Source organism: Patagioenas fasciata, chromosome 14 (assembly GCF_037038585.1).
Source record: "Patagioenas fasciata isolate bPatFas1 chromosome 14, bPatFas1.hap1, whole genome shotgun sequence".
Taxonomy (NCBI): domain Eukaryota; kingdom Metazoa; phylum Chordata; class Aves; order Columbiformes; family Columbidae; genus Patagioenas; species Patagioenas fasciata.
This window is the reverse complement of record NC_092533.1, coordinates 2,320,035-2,341,085: the sequence shown is the minus strand read 5'-3', so window position 1 is coordinate 2,341,085 and position 21,051 is coordinate 2,320,035. Positions and strand designations below refer to the sequence as shown.

The window sequence follows — 21,051 nt, the reverse complement described above, 5'->3', positions numbered from 1 at the left end:
AGGGGAGGAGGAAGGGCAGGCGCTGAACTCTTCTCTTTAGTGACCAACAACAGAACCCATAATACACACGCCACGGGAACTAAAGAACAACGGCAACAGCTACTTCTGTTCTCAAACTCTGCATTTTGCTGTAGCACCGAAAGGACTTGGACAAGGTCAGGAACGTCTGGAGGGGGGTGCAAGATCCACACAAAACCCACAGAGGGCACGTCCCCAGTCCAGAAATGCTGGCTGCAGTGAATACGAAGCGGAGCACAAAGAACGCAGACAGCTATTTGCCCCAAATCCACTCAGCCACCCCCTACAGCCCCATCCCCTGTCCCTCCAAGCCCATAGTGATCCCCGGTCTGATGGACCGAGTCCATCTCCATGGCTCCAGCAAAGACTCTGGACACATTTCTACTTCCAGGGACTAAGAAAAAGGCTTCAGCTTCCAAGTGACACAAACCCCACAGGACAGAACTGTTCCTTGCTGGTGGAAAGAACAGTGATATATTTAGGCACAGAAACCAGATTTAGTCACGGTCAAGGGGCACGTGTCTGTTTGACTCTGTCTGTTTGACCTCTGAACCCAAGTTTTGGCGTTAGCTGTGAAGCCAACGAGCGATGTCGGATCAGCGCTCCCAGGAGCGGCTCCCCCCATCGCCTTGTAGCACATGCAGGATTGCTGGGGCTGGTTTTGGGGAGCATCACCTTCGTTTTTCAGATCTACTCTCCCCTTTAAAACCAAGGGCCGTGCTGACCGGTCACGTTATACGTGCAAGAGTGTCGAGCGTCCCCGTTGTCTCGGCCAGCCTGCCCCGCTCCGACTGAAGTCCAAGGATTAAGCTGACAGAGCAGAGGGAGGAGGTGAATCACATTCCTACACCCACTTAACCTGGCACTTTCCTCACCACCCTCCTGCCCAGCACTTTCACCCAACACACGCCAGAGGGCTGGAAGAAAGCAGGGAACAGATATGCCAGCATCGCTTGTAAACCAGATGGGCTGATTGAAAGCAAGGCTGAGCTGCTCCAGCTATGTGAGACAGCACAAGCCCCTCCAGCAGCCCGATGTGCACTGAGGATGCACAGCAGCCGTCCCAACCTCACCTCCAGAGCCCCACAAGGCCAGCGCGCCACCAACACAAAGGGGACCAACACCCCGAGAAGCACCAGCACCTGCAAAATGCAGGGGCTCTGCGCTCCCCTCCGGCTGCTGCTGGCCCTCAGCACACACTGCAGAGGCCATAAAACAATGCAGAAGCCACCAAAAGCCGCTTTGCTGCCACAGCGGAGCACAAATGTCAATAGCTTGTCTGACATGGCAAGTATGCTGTAGGTGGAAGCAAAATAATTAGCTCTCTGTAAGAGAGCGCTCCAAGCTTGCCAATTTTCCCTTGCAGACAAGGACACTATTCAGAGACTTTAAACGTAATAAACCTTTTCTCCTCCCTTTTCTGAACAAAATAACCTACAGAGAAAAATATTTGAAATTAGGGAAAAAACACAAGTTTGTCCCCATGAGCAGTGAGGGAATGAAGATGCAGGACAGTGCATGAGAAACCCAAGGCTTACGGTGTTTTGGAGCAGGAAGGTTTTATCGAAAGCAAAGTTGGTATCACTGCATGCTCCTCTCAAAACGCAGAGCTCCCTGCCGACCACAGGGAGACCAAGCACGAGATTTTTCACATCTAAATCATTCTGAGATGACAAAATATTTCCTTGAACTACCCCCCCCACCCGCCCAGTTTGGCAGAAATATTCCCATTCCTACTGAAAATTTGGCAGAACAAATCAAAACTCCTCTCAGGCTAACCAAACGGTTTTGATGCTGCAGAAAGCAGCTTCTGCCTTGCTAGAATCACACAGGGCATTGAGTTTCTTTTAACGAACAAGGGTTGATAGCCAACCCCTTTGAATTTACCACCCTAACCTGCTAACCAGCCTCACAGAGGGATGAGAATCCATGAACAGCCATGGCCAGCAAATGTGGGCAGGTAGGAGATGCAGAGCAGAGAGGGTGAGGGCTATAAGGAACAGAAAAACACCAAGGGAACGGCTCTCTGTCCTTTGCTGCTCTGAGCGCTGTGACTGTGAACCCCCTTTTCTCACCAAGTTAATCGGCATTTAGAGGCCACTCAGTCCACCCAGAGCATTTGTTACTGCATGGGCAGCAAATCGCAGGAAATCTTTTCAAATCTAAATAGCTTCTTCAGTGGGAAGACTCAGCAACCTCAAGTGCCCCAAGTTTGTGCCAGCATCTAAAAGAGATGATGCATGTCAGAAGGGCAGAACTCATCGTGAGGGCTGGAGTTTGACCCAGGACAAGTCTCCTGATGTCATTTATTAACACAGCCTGGCCAGGACAACGACTCCTTGAAGGGGCTGCAAAGGACTTTACAAGTCCTGCCCAGCATCTCCCTAGAAACAATTCTTTGTTCTGATTATCTCCAAATTCACAACACAAGGTACCTGGATCCACCCCATAAGACAAGAGTAGCGCAATTTAACTGTTTCAGTGAGGAATTTGAAGTCAATGGAAACCACCACCCCAAGCCATAAGGTCTGCAGCAGACCATCCCTTCCTCCCAAATGACAACTTCCAGCCTATATCTAAAATAAAGAAGTGCGAAACTGCAATCTGTCTCTTGTCCCAGGGCACAGGCTTCAAGGCAGTCTCCTATGCATAGGTAGTTCATAAATATCCATTTATATGCAGACATTGTTCCTTAGCATTTCCCTTGGTAAGTCAGCCCAGTGGGAACGTGGCTTATTGTGATTCATCCGTAAACAAAATTTTGAAGTGCTTTGAAAACTGATTTGCCTATAGGCTTCTTGTCTGCTGCCTTCCTTTCATAAAACTATGGCCTTATGGTTATAACCTTGGACTGGGATTCAACACATAAGACTTATTCCCAAGTACATAGTACCTGCTGGGTAAACTTTAGGCAAATTCTTGTCTGTGACTCAGCTCCCCCTTCTAATAACTGGGATAATCACACCAGGTCTCTTTTCTAAAAGCATTCCATGGTGTATAGATGACAAGGGTATGTAATCACAAGGCATTATTATTGCTTCAATAGCCTTTTCTTGCAATGTAATCCTGTACAAAGGATGGTAGACAAAGGCTTCTATTCTAGCTTGTGTTGTCATGTTGCTGCCTGTAGAAGCGCTCTTGAACTTGGCTGAGCTGGGGTGACTTGCCTTCTGCATAAGTCATTCTGGGTGCTTGATCAAAATCACTGCTTCCATCCCTGCTTTAAGGGAAAGCCCCAGTTTTACCCAGAACAGGATTTCCAGTGACTTGCCAGGAGTGTGAATGCTAAAGCTCACGTTCACAAGACAGAGCAGATATGTTGGTCCCAGGCACCTGCTGCCCAGCTTTACAGCAGAGAGGAGGCCAGAAAAACGCCTTAGACCTCCAGAAGTGCTCACCCACTCAGGTCACTTATGGTACTCTGAACAGCAAATTGCTTCACCCTGGAAAACCAGGGAAGCATCAGAAAAACAAACAAACACTAAGCTACATTGCTTCTCCCAGTTCCCAGCCCTGGATGTGCATCCAGCTGACCCTAAGGACAAGGAGCTGACGCAGGGATGTCCCAGCCTCCTGGGGCACAGCAATGCCCACAGACGTCTGCCCACATCGGCTCCTTGTCTACCCACCCTGCAGAAGTTACTGGGGTTGTTTTGTAGTTCTGCCCAAATTGTAGCCTGGTAGGAATCTAGAAACCAGTCCAGCAAACACCCCCCCCAGGCCGCTTTGCCCAGCAGGGCTTATTCTGCAGCAGCTCGCGGGTACCAGAGCATGGGGACTCTCGGGGTGCAGCCAAATCGGGCACAGGTTTCAGTTTCTGCAGTTTTGGGGAAGGAGGAAGAGAAAGCAAAGGCTTGCTCGTCTAGGAGGCTGGCCAGCTGTTCACAAAGCTTCCAGGTTTGGGATCACTTTGTTTTTCCAGGTCTCTTCTCTGCTATGTACACAGTTCAACGCTTGCGAGCTGCAAACAACTGCTCAAGCAGTTTTGGGAGGGTTGTTTGGTACAAAGCTTCAGGAAAACAAGGCCAAGCAGGAAGGGCCACTTTAGACTGCAGGTCTCCTGCCAAGTGACATCGTACAGGCACACGAATAGCCCTCGGATTCCTCGGGGACGGATGACTGAGAAGCTTGGAGAGCCCAATCTGGTCCAGCATTCGTGTGAAGGGGTCCCCAAGGGCATCCAGCCAGGGCTGCTCACCCTGCGAGACACTGCAGGCTGCAATGACCTCCCTTGGCTACGGAAAACTTCGGGGAATCTGACGCTGTTATCAGCTTTCGTTTTTGTTTGTTTTAAACAAAAGGTATTTCCAACTTGAGAGAATCAAAAGCTGCAGATGCTTCGCATAGCCCAGCAGCCAAGTGCATGGGATAACAAACGTTTCTTTACGATACAGGATTTTCAAGAATGCCCAAATCTCCAGTCAACATCCATATCAAAGGGGTAGCAATCCAAAAAGTCCCCGGCTAAACAGGTCAGGGCCTGCCCACAGAAAATGCAAAACACTTTTTTAAGGGAAGTACAAAGACCAGCCACAGAGCTGGTGTCTCTCTGCAAGCCGCACGGTTCGTACCCACGCAGCGGGCCAGCGAGAAGAAACTTTAAGCTGATTAAATTAACCATCCCCGAAACGCTCCGGCAAGGCAGCGCTACCTGCACGGTACAGCGAGTTTTGCTTTGATCTCCAGGAAACATCTGTTTATTCAAAAGCCCGTTTGCTATAGCAACCTTGGTTTATAGAAAAGGAGGGGGAAGAGAACTCCCCTGCGCTTTGCTAGAAAAGTTGTACCACTACTGGCAGAGCCCTGTGGTTAAATAGCTGGGGCCAAATAGCATTTCAGTTAGTTTCCAGAGAACCCTACAGACGCAACGGTGGAGCATCTTGGCAGGTCCTGCGGGAGGAAGCCCAGGATCCCTGTCCTGCTCTGCACGTCGTCTGCTGGAGCGTGTTGGGTTGGCCGGCGGAGATGCCACCGTCCCCTGGGGCAGAAACCTCCCGCAGGAGAGCTGGAACCCATCACTCCAAGACTCTCCTCCCCGCTCCTCCGTCCGTGAGCGCAGACGCTCGGAAGCAGCAGAGATATTCAGAGCAGGACACGGGGAGTTCCTCCCTTCCTCTGAGGTCTCGGTCTTTTTGTGTTGTTTTGGAAGGGGGAAAAAAACCCCACCCCACAGCCCTCAAGAGGGACACAACCAGGGGCCTGTTGTTTTTCCTTCCCACGTACTAAAAATTATCAGCGCAAATTAAGCACCATTAAGCATTCAAAACTCTTATCCTGGTCCAATTCCTCAGTCACAAAACACCTTTAAGAAGTCAGTTTTTAAAGTTGCCCGTATATTGGGTGAGGGGGATTTGCCTTTGTGTTTTTAAAGTCTCTTTTTGTGAAGTGCGATGAAATGTGGCCCAGCCACAAGGACTCAAACCAGACCTTTTCTTTTTCTCTTTTTTAATAGCATGAGATTCTCAGCTTTCATTTGGTGCCCCCATTTCCAGCAGCTGGGGTTTATGCAAAAGAACATCAAATGCCACAGGGCTCATAATAAAACTAAAATCACAAAAGAAGAGCACGAAAGCTGCCACCACTGCAGTTTTGCAAGCCTCCCTGGGCTGTTTTCAACCAGCGCAAGACTGTTTGGTCCCTGCAGAGAAAAGGAGATGGGGGAAGGAAATGGCACAAGATGGCTGGTGAGGGCACAGCATCTCTGCGGTGTATCTATATGCCAAGGAAATTCATGCTGGATGCTGTCATCTCCCCAGTGATATTCCTGGGGACGCACTGGGCTCCTCCAAGCCTTGCCCATGGTTTGCAGTGAGCTTCTGCTCCACCGTGCACAACAACCGGGGTTCTCCTCCTCCAGCTTGATGCTGATCAGGTATAAAAGCGAGAGGAGTTTGCTGGTTTACGCTTTCATTTTAGTGCTACGGATTTCAAGCAGCTGCTGTAGGATAAGCCACTTCCCTTTAGCACAGAGAGCTTTTTTTGCCCTGTAAATATCGCGTGTCGCATTCTGGTTACTGATGCGCAAAGCCAGACCCCGGCAGAGAGGAGCTACGAGGACCTAACGCAGCTCGGCGGGATGAGGAAGCCTCTGCGGCAGCAGCCACCACCAAAGGGCAGGTTTGCACACATATTTTCCTTTTCAGTTCAAGAGGCAAAGAACAGCCAACAGACCGATTTAGCAAGAGCCTTCTCAGCGCTGAGCCCCTCTCGGCACCGCTACTGAGGCTGCTTGTGGCACAGACCGAGCCGCACATTATTTGGAGCCAAAGAGCTCCTGCCATCCGGGACGTTGGGCACGGCTGGGCCTCCTGCCAGCCTGTCCCCGTGCTCCTGCCCCTTTCTCGCTTTCAGCATGGTCCTTCCACACCAGGCTGTGAGGACAAGGAAACCCCAGCAGATCTCCGACCCACACGCACCCACAGCAGCTTCACCCAAAGCCTGAGCCACCTCAAGCAAAGTCCATGCACTCGTTGTGCACATGGTCCAGGAAAACGCTGCCTAAAATAACCACACAGATAGGAATGGGATGTGGACAAGACAATGAAAGCCGGTGTTCGTATTCGGATGCAATTTTCCCCAGCAGCACTGGTGACCGAGAAGCCTTTGACTTTAGGGAAAACCTGGTAGGAACTAGAAGCCTTCCAGAAGCATAACAACCTGGCTTATTTACTTCCCTCAAAGCCAGTAAAACCCTACAGCATTATTAAGACGAGCCTGAACAACGAAATACAAATGCCACTCAAATCATCAGCTAAAGAGAATGATCCTCCTCCCAAAACAATGGACTGGGCTGTAGCATCTGCCCTCACGGGAAAGCCTCATACAGGACGCTCTTGTTCCAGTAGCTTCAAAGAGGCTGTTTAATTTTAGTAGGTCAGCAAGCATATGACATTACAAAGCAGTTCTTAGACAAAAGCAGAGCTGAGGAGGTCTGCAATCCATTTTCCCTACAGGAAGGAAGGCAAAGAAAGCTTCCTATTGCAGGGAGGAGGTGGAAAGGGAAAGGGGGGGGGCTGACGTTTCAGAGCAAACGAACAAGGCCAATGTAGAAAATTCAGGCAGAGAGTGGGGAGGTAAAAACTGCAGAACAGGGTGGAATATAAACTGGTCCCATCCCTCGCCCAAGCTCGGTGCGTGTTTGCCTTTTTAATTTTGCCGAGATTAGTTGCAATCTATCCAAATCCCAAATCCCCTCCTAGGAGAGATGTTTGCCTTTCACCTCCTCAGAAAGGTACATATTTACTTTGTTCTTTAAAGCACCCAGGGCTCAGCATCGTGATTATCAGCCATCCAAACACCAAGTCTCTGGACATCTCGCAGCCCTCGAAGCAAGAAGCACTGAAGGAAGCGCTCAGCGCTGGGTACCGCAGCCTGCTGACAGGGGTGTCACAGAGAACCTGCGGGCTTTTTGGATGGATTTTTAGATAAGAAGGGACACCGACCCATGCTGACACTGGAAAAGATGCTTGTTGAATAAGCAGACGTTGTCCAGTAAAACAGCACCTCTCCAGCATTGCGTAACCGAGGCACGAACTCAGTGTGGATGGTTATTCCACAACAGCCCCGTGCTCCGGCCTCGGCTCTCCCAGCACAACAAGCAGGGGCTGAGGGCTCTGATTGCTCAGCTCACAAGTGCAAGTCTCAGAAGCTGAGATCTCTTTTTATTTTAACTCTAGCAAGATTACCCTGGGAGGCCACGAAGGCATCTGAAGCATCAAAAAGAGGAAGGAAAGAGTGACAGAGCTGAACGCAACCTTGGACACTCCCGACTTGTCAGGAGTTACATGAAGGAGCAGATGAACTGGCCAAAAACGTGGGTTTGGAAATCCTCTTATTCACCCGATTTCTACATTCTTGACACAGGCACATCTGCACAGTTATTCAGGTCTAGCATGGGGCAAGCGTACAAGGGTTCACGTACCCACCTTCTCCAGCCCCTGCACCTTTCCCATGGCAGCGTGCAGGAGCTGTTCGCTCTCACCTTTCTCTGCTGCCAGGGACTCAAAGGAAACAGAAGGTAGGGAACAAAACACCAATAGATAAACACTTGCCAGACTATGGGAAAGAGATGCAGGAACCCGCTGTTCCAGCCGCAGCACAACCAGCCGTTGCACTAAGCCATGGGATTGCGTTTTATGTCCCTGCGCTCCATCATCATGGGAAAAGGAGCTCTTACTGTCAGTTGCCTCTGCGCTATAGATGCTGAGCTAGCAACATGGCACAAATCAAAACCCAGTGTCACCCTTCCATCTGACCTTTCGAAAGAGGGGCTGAGGTGGTAGAAGAGATGCCCTCATCAGTGCTGCATTTTCTACCTTTACCAGCTCCCCACGGTGAAAAATACAAACCAACTCCAGTTTTCACTCCACAGTGAACTTACTTTGCTCTTCCCTGGGCTATTTATAAGCAAACTGTATCCTAACTAAAGCTGCTTATCAAAGAAAGTGGGGAAAATCCAGGCACTGATCACACAGCGAGTAGAGCGCAGCTGGTGAGTCACTTCCAACCCACGCTGCTGCTTCGAGCTGCTCCAAAGGTTTTCTTTCACTATAAATCGGCCGTTTCCTCCGTGCAAAGTGTGAAACGCACAGCTGTACTTGTCACACACAGCAACGGCCCCTTACCCAGAGCTTGCCATCCCAGTAAAACGCTCCCAGCAGCTTGACGATGTGCCGGTGATCGCAGGTCGCCAGTATTTCAATCTCCACCATGTAATCCTCCAGCTCATCTTCACTCTTTGTTTCAATGACTTTGGCAGCCGCTAAAGCACCTGTTTCCTTATTCTTAGCCTGCAAGAGAAAAACAACCAAACAACAGCATGAGTGCCAAGGCAAGGAAAGCCAGGAGCACACGTACTTGCACAATTCTCACTCCTCCGATTCACATTCTTGGTACCAGCCACAGCACAAGCGTGGAGACTCGCAGGTGCGTTTCTGCTTCCTAAACATGCCCATAGCTTCCTAGAGGAAACGAATGCTGCAGCAGGGCCAAAGCATCCTCCTGCCTCCCTCCAGCCTCCAGTGCCCACATGGGGAAAAAGGGGTTGTTATAAAACATCCCACTGTGGATTTTATCACCAGAGAAGCTGGGCCAGCTCTGGTTGTGACCTTTCTTACTGCTTTGCAGTTTACATATCTGTGTTTGGAAAACCTAAGTGGGAGCTTACAGCAGGATGAATTCCTCGTGTAAACACTGCAAGCCCTGTTTTATATGGCTTAGGTGATAGTATAACTGCGTACCAAGGACCAGGGGGAGGGGGAGAAGGAAATAGGAAAAAAACATATAACAAAGGGAAGAAAAATAAGGGACCCCTGAGTCTCTGTTGGGTTTTGAAGACTTGCTGCGCTCACATGAGTTGGAATGGGCAGCTGCGTCTTTACAACAGGGGACAAACCCATTTCCATCTGGGCTGGCTGCCCAAATGCAAGACAGCAGCTCATGCTGGTTGCAGAAGAAATTAGGGTGGTGTCGTTCTTTTTGCTCAGGTTTCTTAGCGAGTTGCTCCCAGGTGCCCGGAGGAGGGCACGCAGAGCAGGGTGCACGGGGGATGCGGAGCAGAGCAAGCCCAGGGAAAAGTGCAGCGCTTCCAAACAGGAGCAAGAAGTGCCCCACTGTTTGCTCTGCACTTACAAGGTTGGGAGAGGTCCAAGGAGGGGAAGTAAATATTGTGAGAAGAGGTGGGGCTTCCCCTGGAGCTCAGCCACCGCACGCTTCCCACCGGCGGGGTCCCGGCCAGCTCAGCCCTGCCAGGATGCTGGGGCCCTGCAGGCACCTATGAAAACCCAGGAGCAGAGCAAGTCCCTGTCCCCCACAGCATCATCTCCCACTGGGAGCTCTGAAACAACCTGCCCTCGCCCCTAAGCCTCAGGGGCCGCTCCGGCAGCCACGCTGCCACCTCTCGTCCCCCACCCAGGCTCGCTAAGGCACCCAGGGGTGCAGGATGCTGAGCTGGAGGAGCGTGGTTTTGCAAACTGGGCTGCAAGCTGTGGGTGAGGGAGCAGCCGCAGCCCATGTGTTCATTGTGCTGCTCCTACAACGAGCGGGCGAGCAACCCAGCAACCCCTTCCTTTATAGATAAGAGCCCATGTACACCCTGCCAGGCATTCAGTCTTTTAAAGATGTCCTCAACAGAATTAGCCGCTGCCTTGCCCCACCACTTTGCACTGTCCCTATGAGCACATTCTCCCAGCTATCTCCATCTCCTTGTCCATTCTAGCAGGGCACACCGCAGTGTTCGTCCCACACCAGAGGGAGATGCCCGCGGGCTGGTGTGGGCACTCCTGAACTGAGCTCAGCAATTCACGCAAAAGCAAGAGCTTTGGAAACCCAAGGAGCTTCTGCCTGTTTTTCCCACCTTCCTTTGCCCTCCATCTGCTCCTCCTCCAGCCCCAACACCCCGTGACAACCACGTTCCCAGCAGCAGCCCCAGGAAGGGCAGACGGCCACATCGCAGCCCCTCACCAGCCAGCAAGGCAGAATTGTACAGGCAGCGTCAGATTTTGGCCAAATCCACCACGCAGTCCCCCTGTAACTCACGTCTGACAATTCCCTTCAGCTTCTCTGCTGGTGTTTTCCCACATACATATTACGACAGAGATATTATTCCATGAAGGCTTGTTGGGATGCTAAGCAGGATAAACGCATACATTGCCAGCCCAGGGAGCTGGTTTCAGACACCCCATGTTTCAGGCTTTAAAGCCCTTTCCCTGATTTCTGCTTATCCTTGTGCAATAGATCAGAATCCGCCCTGAGACGTTATCACAAAGCAAAACACGTGCTGCTCTGACCTCAAAAAGCCAAGGTAGCAATTAGGCAGAAGGAACCAGCATCTCCAAGGCTGTAACCTGCAGACCCGGACGATACCCCTCATGGCAAGGGGGGACACAGCACCGGGCTGAGCAGAGGCAGCATCTACGGGAGGCAAGACAAGGGTTGTCACCAGTTTCTGCAGCTTCACCCTGACCTTGAGCTTCACACCTCGTCTTGCAGCACAGGAAATGAAAACTTCTCTCACAGTGGGTGATTTGGTTCTTCTTCAAATCCCAAATAAAGGAAGAGGCGATGATTTGGAGTAAAGAAGAACATCAAGAACTACCAAGAAAGCGCCCTAGGTTGACTCACAAACAGCGAGTTTGTTAGATGGTCATGTAATTTAAAATGCAACCCTGCAAAATACACAGTCTGAACTACAAATCCAAAATGTTCTGCAAACCCTTGCCTAATTACATGGTCTCCAACACACCAAAGTCCATGTAGAGAATGCAGAGACGGGGAGAGAGCTTCTGTTCTCAGGTAAAACACCCCCAAATGCAAAGCCCTTTTGGAATTGATGGTGTTTCCCGTTTTTTCCAGTGAAATTTGTGGACCAAAGTGAAAGAACCACCCAGATGGTGAGAACCCAAGTGCAGAAACTGTTTGTTGCCAGTCCTGACCAGCACACCAAGTTTCACCTTTTAGCTCCTGCACTCCTGGACATTTTAATGCTATGGATAATTTGTCCCTGGAGAGCTAATTAGCACCACGAAAAAAAACCGAAGCAGACAGCTGCCAGCACAGTGCTCATGATGTGCAACTCCACTATTGTTAGATTCATTACAGTTTGGCATTTAAAACCTGAAAAGCCCTGATGGCCACTACCAGCCCTTGTGCAAATGCACTGCACAGACCACGGCTGACAGGTCTATGCAGAAATGGGACTGGAACACGCATTCCACAAAAGCAAACGCAGCAAATTAAAGTTATCCAGTAAACCGCCTTCAGAAAGCTGTGCCAGGAAGCCAAGCTACAGGATGCACAGCAAAGGACCTTGCTGGTGCCCTCTGGAGCAAGAGAAGAGCTGGACACGGTGCTGCCAAACACTCTGGGAATAGCAGGGAACAGGGATGAGCGGGATTGCACCCAGAAGGCAGCGAAACTGCTGCTCGGCTTATGGATTTAAGGGGCGAGAGGTGCCTGTTCAGGTAACAGAAGAGGCAGTTTGGCCTTTGCCTGTGACTCACCCTCCGAGCGGTGGTGAAATCCAGATTGCGACAAACACGGGAACTATTTTAAGCCTCTAAAGAACGCGTTACCGGAAGGCACGGCCAGTTTCTAGGCGAGGCAGAGGAAAACCCTGCGTGGGCTCACGCTCACTGGTAGAAAGAACAAAGCTAGGACCGAGAGCACCCCGATCGCTTCGCCTTGGCTTGCTTGTCCGCAATCTTCCCAAGCCAAGGGACAACCCTTCCGAAGCTGCTCTGCAATCACGTGCCACCACCTTTTTGGTGCGAGGTCCTCTTCCCATCCCTGTATGCCTGCTCTCCATGCCAGGAGAGCTGATGCTCCAGATATCGTTGAGTTAGAGAACGAGGAGTAAAAAGCCTGGTGCTTTCAGGGGATGCTGCACTTGGCGGTTGGTAGTTCTGAATTCCCCCAAGCCCCCCATATTCACCATATTCCTGTTGTGTGTCTCTGTACGCAAGCAACTGCTCACTTCAGTATTTCTCAGGGAGTACATAATGATTAATTCCGCCGTAATGATTAATGAACTTTGCCTGAGCTCTGTGCATCAATAAACAAACCCAGGATAGACAGGCTTGAGTCAGTGCTCACATTATTGCCAAAGAATCAATGGGAGCTGAAACACGTTCCACGTCTGACAAGCCCCCTAGGGCCAACTTCAGTTTGTCACCATAAATGGAGCCTGTCTTGCAGTTTTTTTTGGAAATGCTGAGGGTGTTGGTCTCTTCTCTCAAGTAGCAAGTGATAGGACAAGAGCAAACAGCCTCAAGTTGCACCAGGGGAGGTTTAGATTGGATATCAGGAAAAAGTTCTTCATGGAAAGGGTTGTCAGGCATTGAACAGGCTGCCCAGGGCAGTGCTGGAGTCACCATCCCTGGAGGGGTTTAAAATGCATTTAGACGAGGTTCTTCAGGACATGGTTTAGTGCTGGAGTGAGGTTATGGTTGGACTCGATGATCCTGAGGGTCTCTTCCAGCTGAAAGGACCCTGTGATTCTAGTTCAGCAGAGCAGGCGGTGACCGACGGGCGCAGCGGCGAGGCTGGCACAGCCCTGGCAGAGCCCGCGGGGTCTGTCCCATGGGCATGGGGCCGGGCAGGGCTCCAACCACCCCGGCTGCACCAGCACTGCTGTTCCAGCAGCTGTGCCAGCACTTCTGCAAGGGCCGGGGGAAGTGGAAGTGGTTTGCAAAACAAGTCAAAAAGTATTAGCTTAAAAAAAGCAGAAACACTTTCCTCTTGTTTTACAAGCCTGAGCAAGCAACATCACCCAAGAGCTCAAGCTATGGCCAAAGACTTGTTTTGTATGTAGACATGCCAAAAATGTGCGACCCTAGCATGGCACATATACCTTTTCCTGCCTTAAAAGCTCAGCAACAGCCCAACAGAATGGGGTGAGAGATAACCAGCCCAAGCAGCAGTAGAAAAGCTCCACGCAATGGTTCAGCCCTTGCAGCCAAACACAGCAGCAGAGGCCAGAAGAACAAGAAGAGGCTTCTTCGCTGGTACAACCCACTATAACCCACCTACAGGAACTGAGGGGAGCTCGTGGTCCTGGTGAGAGTGGGGAGTGAACGGAATGTCCATGCAAGGTTTGAAGAGATTAAAGATGCACGCGGATCCGACATCTTCAGCCTACACAGGCTTAGAACTTGGAAGCACAACACATCCTTCAAAGCAGAGGTTCCCTGGAAGAGCGCAGTGCTCCAAGGGAAGCCCTCCTGCCCTGGTCTCCATTCAGGCAGTGCCACAACACTGTGCTAGAAAAGCATCAGATAAGCAAGGCCTTTGAATTTAAAATAACAAACCCGATCTCCATAGCACAGAAGTGCCCAGGGAGGACACCCCAGCAGCGACTGCGCTTCTCAAGAGAGAAATGCAGGGCAGGCAGCAACTCAGCACCAACAGATGCAAGCGCTGAGGTCCACCAACACCACCTGGCTTTGCTGGGCTCACAACCTCCTTTGTTGTCCCTCCTGCCTCCTGAAATACCGCGCAAACATTTTGGTTGGTTAAACAAGGACACGAGCTGTAAGGACAGGAGCACAGGGAGGTACCAGGGAATTGCACGAGAAGGGAGAATGTCAGGAAAGCCTCCAGGTGTTGGATGGGCAGAGCGTTCTGTCTCGATGAGCAGATGTCTGGAGGGTAGAAGCGAGATGCTTTTCTATCACCCAGTCAACAAAACCCACGGGAAACAGAAGCCGGTTGACGCTGCTCCAGCGGCACTAGCGCCATCAGCCCGCTCTTCACCAGGGGCACACGTCCCCTTCCAGCCCCGTGTCCCCAGGCAGCACACACAGGTTGCATTCTCCCCTCTGCAATGGGAGCAAAGCCGCTCCAGCCACCGGGCGATGCCGGGGGGTCTGCAGCGCTGAGCCCCACGTGTCACCGCTCTCCAGAGCCAAGCCTGTTCAAACACACCTGCTACTTCATCATTTTAAAGAGTATTTTAAGTGGCTTTGCCCTTCACAGCTGAATCCCTTTCGGCTCAGGGTCTCGGGCTGCGGGAGGCTGGCAGTGCGGGGGGCGCAGGGCAGCACAGCCCCTGGGGATCCCCGACCACGCGGTGAGTTTGGCTTGAGACTCATGAGGAAACCCCCACATTTACAGCCAGCACCATCCCAAGGATGAGAAAAACACCCTTTTTTGTTTCCCCCAAGGAAACTGCACACTCAAAAAAGAAATAAAAACAACGAGACGTGCTGGGCAGGGATTTTTCTAAGGAACATTGATTGCCACATGCTCAAGAGTGAAAGGCTCAGAGCCTTCATCTACGCTTTCTCTTCCACGCAGCTGCCCACGGCTCCCACTGCCAGCAGGGGTGCCAAGCTCTGGGCCATGACACTGAAGTCATTATTGAAATATTTAGGCCACGCAGAGCCACCCCTCTCCCCAACACACAGGCACGGCCGTGGCCACACAGAGCGCGGGACCAGCTTCGCTCGGACGTCAGCAGGGACGCAGCGCCACGCGTCTCACCCAGTTTAAAGTGAACATCAAGTTCAGAGTTCAATCAGGTTTAATATCGTTAGGCTCTATAAGTGGTGTCTTCCCATTCCTCTTTTCTCCCCAGCTGAAATATTTTAAGATAACCCTTCAGCTATTTTAAGGGACAAGGCCATAATTTGATCTTACCATTGGCCTTTAATATTTTTTGTGGCAATAGTTACAGCCAACATAAACTTTCCCCTGCTCCTCTCTCTCCCTTTTTTTATTAAAGCTAACCCATCAGATTAGCATCTCTCTGTGACACCCTCTGCACGAATAACATGCTAAATCCCTCATGAATCAAACCGAAAAGAGCTGAGCCCGGTTCACTTGAGCCAACCCGTGCAGGTTCAGCGGGCGAGCAGAGAGGGACAGGGACGCTCTCGTGACTTCAAACGGGCCCATTGCTGTGAAAGCCAGGCTTACAAGGCAGCTGCACAACATTTAACAATTAGTCTTTTATTGCCCAAATTTCAAAACAGAGCATTTATAGTCCGTAGCGTGTGCAGCACTAATACCACCATAATAGACAAGATCACCCAAACTCAGCTTTATAAGCCGTGTCTTAAGAAGAAAGGAGAACAACAACGTAAAAGGCAGGCTTACGAGTCGCTGTGGCACGAGGGCAAGTCCAAGCGAACAAACCCCTGTTCTGCCGCGCTGGGGGCTGCGGGCACTAACACCACCACAACACATCAGATAACCCAAATTCAGCTTTTTAAGCCGTATCTTAAGAAGAAAGGAGAACAACAGCAGTCTGTCCCCACCCTGCGAGGAGAAAACCTTATCGGGGAGCCGGTGTCCCCATCAGCGCGCCCTGGGAAGCGGAGATAGCATTTCACAAGAGGCGTGAGCGCGGCAAAACCATCCCAGCGCCAGAAAGGCAGCAAGAACCGGGGCTTCTTCCAGCAGAGCCCACGCTTCGGAAAGGTCACGTCCAGCCCCTGCTAGCTCGTGAATTCTCAATGCCCAGAAGAGCCCTCGCGTGTCTGTTCCCGCTGATATTAATGCAATTACCTGCAACAACACTGCACCGGTTAATGAGTTTTGCAGGACTGAGATGCTATTTAGCAGCTCCAAGTGCCCAGCCCACGGTGCTGGCTTCGCTCCGAGCATCTGCACATCCCCAAGACCAGCAAACTGGAGATGCCCCTGCTCATGGCAGGGGTCGGACTGGGTGACCTTTGATGGTCCCTTCCAACCAAACTATTCTATAATTCAAAAAGAGCTCATGGGGGTGCTGCTGCTGCTCCTCCCTCCCTGCACACACAAACAGATGTCGACTTGGAACCAGTGGAGCCACAGCCATACACTTATACAAATTTTACCCTAGGTGTTTTCAAAGAAAAATAACTCTGCCCTTTTTAACGCTGTTTGGAAAGGGTCCGGGTTAGGAACTTGTATTTTCACAGCCCCACGACCCCAGCGGTGCTGCAGACTGCCCAGGCTTCACACGCTCATCACAGCTCCCAGCTGCTGGCCTAACTGACTTGAGATCATCGATTTAATGAGCTTTGGGTAACAAATGAGGTGGGTAACAAAGCACATTTGGCACGCAGCGTGTTGCTATCTATGGGCTGCTATCACTTCCTTATCATAACCTTACCAAAAACAAGACATTAGTAGAACGAGAGCTAGAAAGAAACAGTTCCTCCGCACCCCCTTCCTACTTCTCAGCTTCATTAACCTCTGCAATGTGTTTCACTGCTTCCTCATACAACCAGGTCCTATTTTGCTGAAAAAGGTCTTTGTATAAAAATAGGGAAATCCCATTAGTTTCCACTGGCTGCAAGTTTCCTAAGGTCTGCTGTAGACATTTCAGGCTCCACTATGGATCTGATTCTTTTTAATTAACATGTATTCAAATCAAGCCTGTCCTACTTTGTTTAAATGCTGTGTCAAACCAGTTCAAGTTTGCTGAGTGCATGGGGTGACCCAGCCACCCTGACAGCAACACCCGCCAATAAAACCACCACACGGCCGAACCCTCTTTTGCCTGCTCTAACCTGGCATTGTAAAAGCAAAACTCGCTAAAAAGAGTGCGTTTCTTCTTTTCTCCACATCGAAATTTCCTCCTGCAGCACTCGGGGACAACGGGCTCTCTGGAGTGCACACAACGCGTGGTACGCCGGGCAGGATGCGGCACAGGCGGGTTGTGTCACCTCCCCGTGCTTCCGCGTGCGGAGAAGGGGCGGAAGACGGATGGGAACTTAATTCAAACATCCTGAAACTCTCACAGCCGTACAAACACCGCCTGGCTCCAAATCATTGCTTTTGTGCGAGAAGCAAGTCGAATTTAAAGCGGCTTTGAGACAGTCATTAAAACTGTTCATTGTAGCTCGGCCACCTACGCCCTCCTTGCACACAAGCAGGGTTGTTTGTTTGTTTGGGGCTTCTTTGCCAGCTGAGGAGAACAGGAGGACAAGGCCTCTTCCTCCACATCTCCATGCTATTTGTGCCTAGGGTAGTGCTCCAGATTTAGGGAGACACAGAAAGACAACATGCGAGTTAAATCTTAGCATGGCAGGAAGCTACATCCCTGCAATAACGCTGCTGACTGTTACCAGGGCTTCACGGTGTGTGGCACCGGGATAATTTGGGATTCTGAAATAACCAAACACAGTCTTGCACAAGAACTCTTCAAAATCAACCGTGTCTGGTCACCAACCAGGACGGAGAGCAGAGATCAAAGCACGTGGAGAATTAAAACTTTACTACGAAGAATAAAATAGCCCTGTGATTTCTGCCACGGTGTTAACCCCCGCCCCCAATCAATCGCGTTAAAACATCTCGAAAGCAGACAGTTGCCTGAATGTACTGGTTATAGATGGAGTGAACTTCTCTTTATAAACACGTGGCCCTCGCTGTGTCATTTACTGTAATGCACGTTGTCTTTGGGATCAAAGACAATGGAAGCAGTTGGCGATAGGAAGATGTTATTCCTTGACAGGCTGACATCCTCAGCCCACAGTACTCACAGTTACTCTGATAATTCTGTCATTGGTGTGAGGCTGGAGTTAATAGCAGAGCCATTCACGTGTGATAACAGACATAAAAACCAAACCAGCCACTTCTAAAGTAGCTTTATTCTGAAAGTTACCTGCTTTGCATATGTTATACATATCTAAAATAAAAGAATAACTGATTTCAATCCTTTCTAAGTTTTTATTTGTCTCAGAAGCCTATTAACTTATTTTACAATGTTTACTTCATTCCTATCATTGCATGGGAAACTTAAGCAAATATAAGCAAATAACTATTGAGGAGAAGAGTGAACGTTGCTACATACAAATGGGTTTCTAATGCACACCACCAAGTAAACCGGTGACAGAAGCACTGATCACTACTGGTTCTACTTTTCGAAGGGTAAATATATTAGGGATTTAAATACAATCCTTAGGAATTGCATTTTATTAGGTGGTAGGATCCTTCACCACAGAGTTCCACTTATGGCCCACTTTTTTAGAGAGTTTCTATCAAATAACATGATAGAAACAAGTAAATACGACGAACCCCAGGACACCATGGTAAAACATCTCTGTCCTGACCTATAACCAACCAGCTCCCTTCCTGGCCTTCTCTTTAGTTACTACTTACATCTCAATTCTAAAGAGGCAATGCCTTCTTCAATGATCTAATGAGACGATGAAAAACCAGTTGCCCAGCAGCTAATTGACAGCCCCAGTCCCAAATGACGCAGGTGATGGGGGTGTCCCAGAGGGGCTGCATCCCCAACCCGCTCCTCCAGCCAGCCCCAAACACAAGTCTCCTCCACCAGCTGCTGCACCACAGTGTTTCGGACACAGTATCAACGAGAACCCCGTTGCTTTAGAGTGCAAAGTACAGCGAGTCTTTGGCGTTTAAAACCTCCATCCTTTAACATAAAGTTAAACATTAATAGCGCTGGACGTGTCCCCACTCTCAAGGAGCTGGGGCTCCTCTTCTCGCTCCGAGTTTCCTGCCGGCGAGGACCACAGGAATACAAATAATGTCACCCCCGGAGGCTCGCAAAACTTGGAGGCAGCCCCGAGACTGCTGACTTCCAAGAAATCTCCCTCCATTCATTGCACCGACAAGCTTGGCAAGGAACACCTCGCCGCCTTACAAAAGCATCGCTCTGAAAACAGGCGATATAAGGGGAAAAGCGGAAAAAGAAAAGGAAAGGTTCTCTCTCGCCTTTCGCCTGCCCCAAGCAAAGCGTTGTCCTCCCACACCCCGGCCGACTCGCTGCCTTTGCCCCTCGCCGTCCCAGCGTGCGGGATGCGCGGAGCCGGCCCCGGGTCCCACACGGGTTTTCTCGCCCCGCTGCCCGGTTTGCCCAGCGAGCGGGGATCCCGCCGCTGCCAACGGGCCCCCAGCCACGGGAGGAGGCACCGCCACCCCCGCGGGGCCGCAGGTGCTTCGCCCCCCTCCCCAGCTCGGACCCACCTTGTAGACTTTGCCGAAGGCGCCGTCTCCCAGCTCCCCCACCACCTCCCACACCTCGCCGGGGTCCAGGTCCCGGCGGACGTGCTCGTACTCCTTGGAGCGCCGCTTCTCGAAGGTGGAGAGGCGCAGGATGCGGCGGAAATTAGCGAAAGCCATTGCGGAGCGGTGCGGGGCTGCCCGGCGGCGGCTGGGGAGCGAGCGGAGCCGCCTCCCGCGCCCGGCCCCGGGGGAGGACGGAGCCGCTGCGCCCGGGGAGCGGCGGGGCGGGAGCGGGGCCGCCTCCAGCCGCGCACATGGAGCCGGCGCCGCTCCACCTGCCGGCCTGGCCCCCGCCCCGCGCCATTGGCCGCCGGCCGCGCTCCGCCCGCCCCCCGGGCGCGGATGGGCACGGGTGGGCACGGCTCAGTACGGCTCGGCTCGGCTCGGCGTGGTCTGGCGGAGCCCGGCTCAGTTCGGCCCCGCCGGCAAGGCACGTCCCTGAGCAAGGCAGGGAGTCATAGAATCACAGAATCATTTCAGTTGGAAGAGACCCTCAGGATCATCGAGTCCAACCATAACGTCACTCTGGCACTGAACCATGTCCCTAAGAACCTCATCTAAACGCCTTTTAAACCCCTCCAGGGATGGTGACTTCACCACTGCCCTGGGCAGCCTGTTCCAATGCCCAACAGCCCTTTCCGGTGAAGAATCTGAACCTCCTCTGGTGCCACTTGAGGCCATTTCATCTTGTTCTGCCACTTACTACTTGGGAGAAGAGACCAACCCCCTCCATGCTCCAAGCTCCTTTCAGGCAGTTCAGAGATCAGAAGGTCTCCCCTCAGCTCCTGTTCTCCAGCTGAACCCCCCAGGTCCCTCAGCCGCTCCCATCACACTCCAGCCCCTCACCAGCTTCATCATCTCTGCGCTCTCTCTAGTACCTCAATTTTTTCTTATGATGAGTCACTTTTCTCCCCATCACCCACGCCCCCAGCACAGCGAGGAAGAGGCCAGAGGATCCGTGGATAATGCTAAATACAAATAACACTGGAGATCTGGAAGGAAAGGTCTGAAACTCCTCAGCAGCTGCCGTCACGTTCCTGCCCGCTCAGCCCAGCGTACGGAGCGTGGTGAGTGAACAGCATCTGTACGGGCTGCGCTGCTGGGGGCCGAGCAAAGAAACACATCTCCACATGTAAAAACACAACCCTCAACTCCCTTGGCAACAGAGGGACATTTCCTTCTTCCCCCAGTTCATCTCATGTGAAAATAACCGAACACAAATATTTGAAAAACTCCCAGTAGCAGGAATTCGAGTGTATCAGCACCACGGGCACCCGCCACGAATTTGGTTTAGAGAAGATGTGACCCAACTGGTGTCATGTGTGAAGGTTTCGCATCCTCGTCCCTGGCACAACTTCAAATCCTCTGAAAAACCGACTTGAAATCAAGTATTAAATGGGGACATCTAGGGGAAACACCCGACGGTGCAGCCGTGCTTGACGATACCTCTGGTGTTAACAGCGGGCTTGGTGGTAATGGCTGTCCGGGCAGACATCAGTGATGCCCCCACTGCTCACACCCGTGCGTGGATTTTGCCCCGTTAACACGTACAGTTAATGAAGCCGAGGACACGGATGC

General features: G+C 51.3%; 1 protein-coding gene across 1 annotated transcript in view; it reads right to left on the bottom strand.

The window, feature by feature from the left end:
* The window catches only part of STK10 (serine/threonine kinase 10), a 44,663-nt gene extending 24,961 nt beyond the window's left edge, over positions 1–19,702 (bottom strand). Inside the window, exons 1-2 of the mRNA XM_065849047.2 lie at positions 19,435–19,702; positions 8,643–8,807 (exon numbers count right to left, since the gene is read on the bottom strand). Coding sequence (XP_065705119.1) covers positions 8,643–8,807; positions 19,435–19,590 — 321 coding nt within the window. The 5' untranslated portion in view covers positions 19,591–19,702. The remainder of the gene's footprint in view (positions 1–8,642; positions 8,808–19,434) is intronic.
* Positions 19,703–21,051: the final 1,349 nt, after the last annotated feature.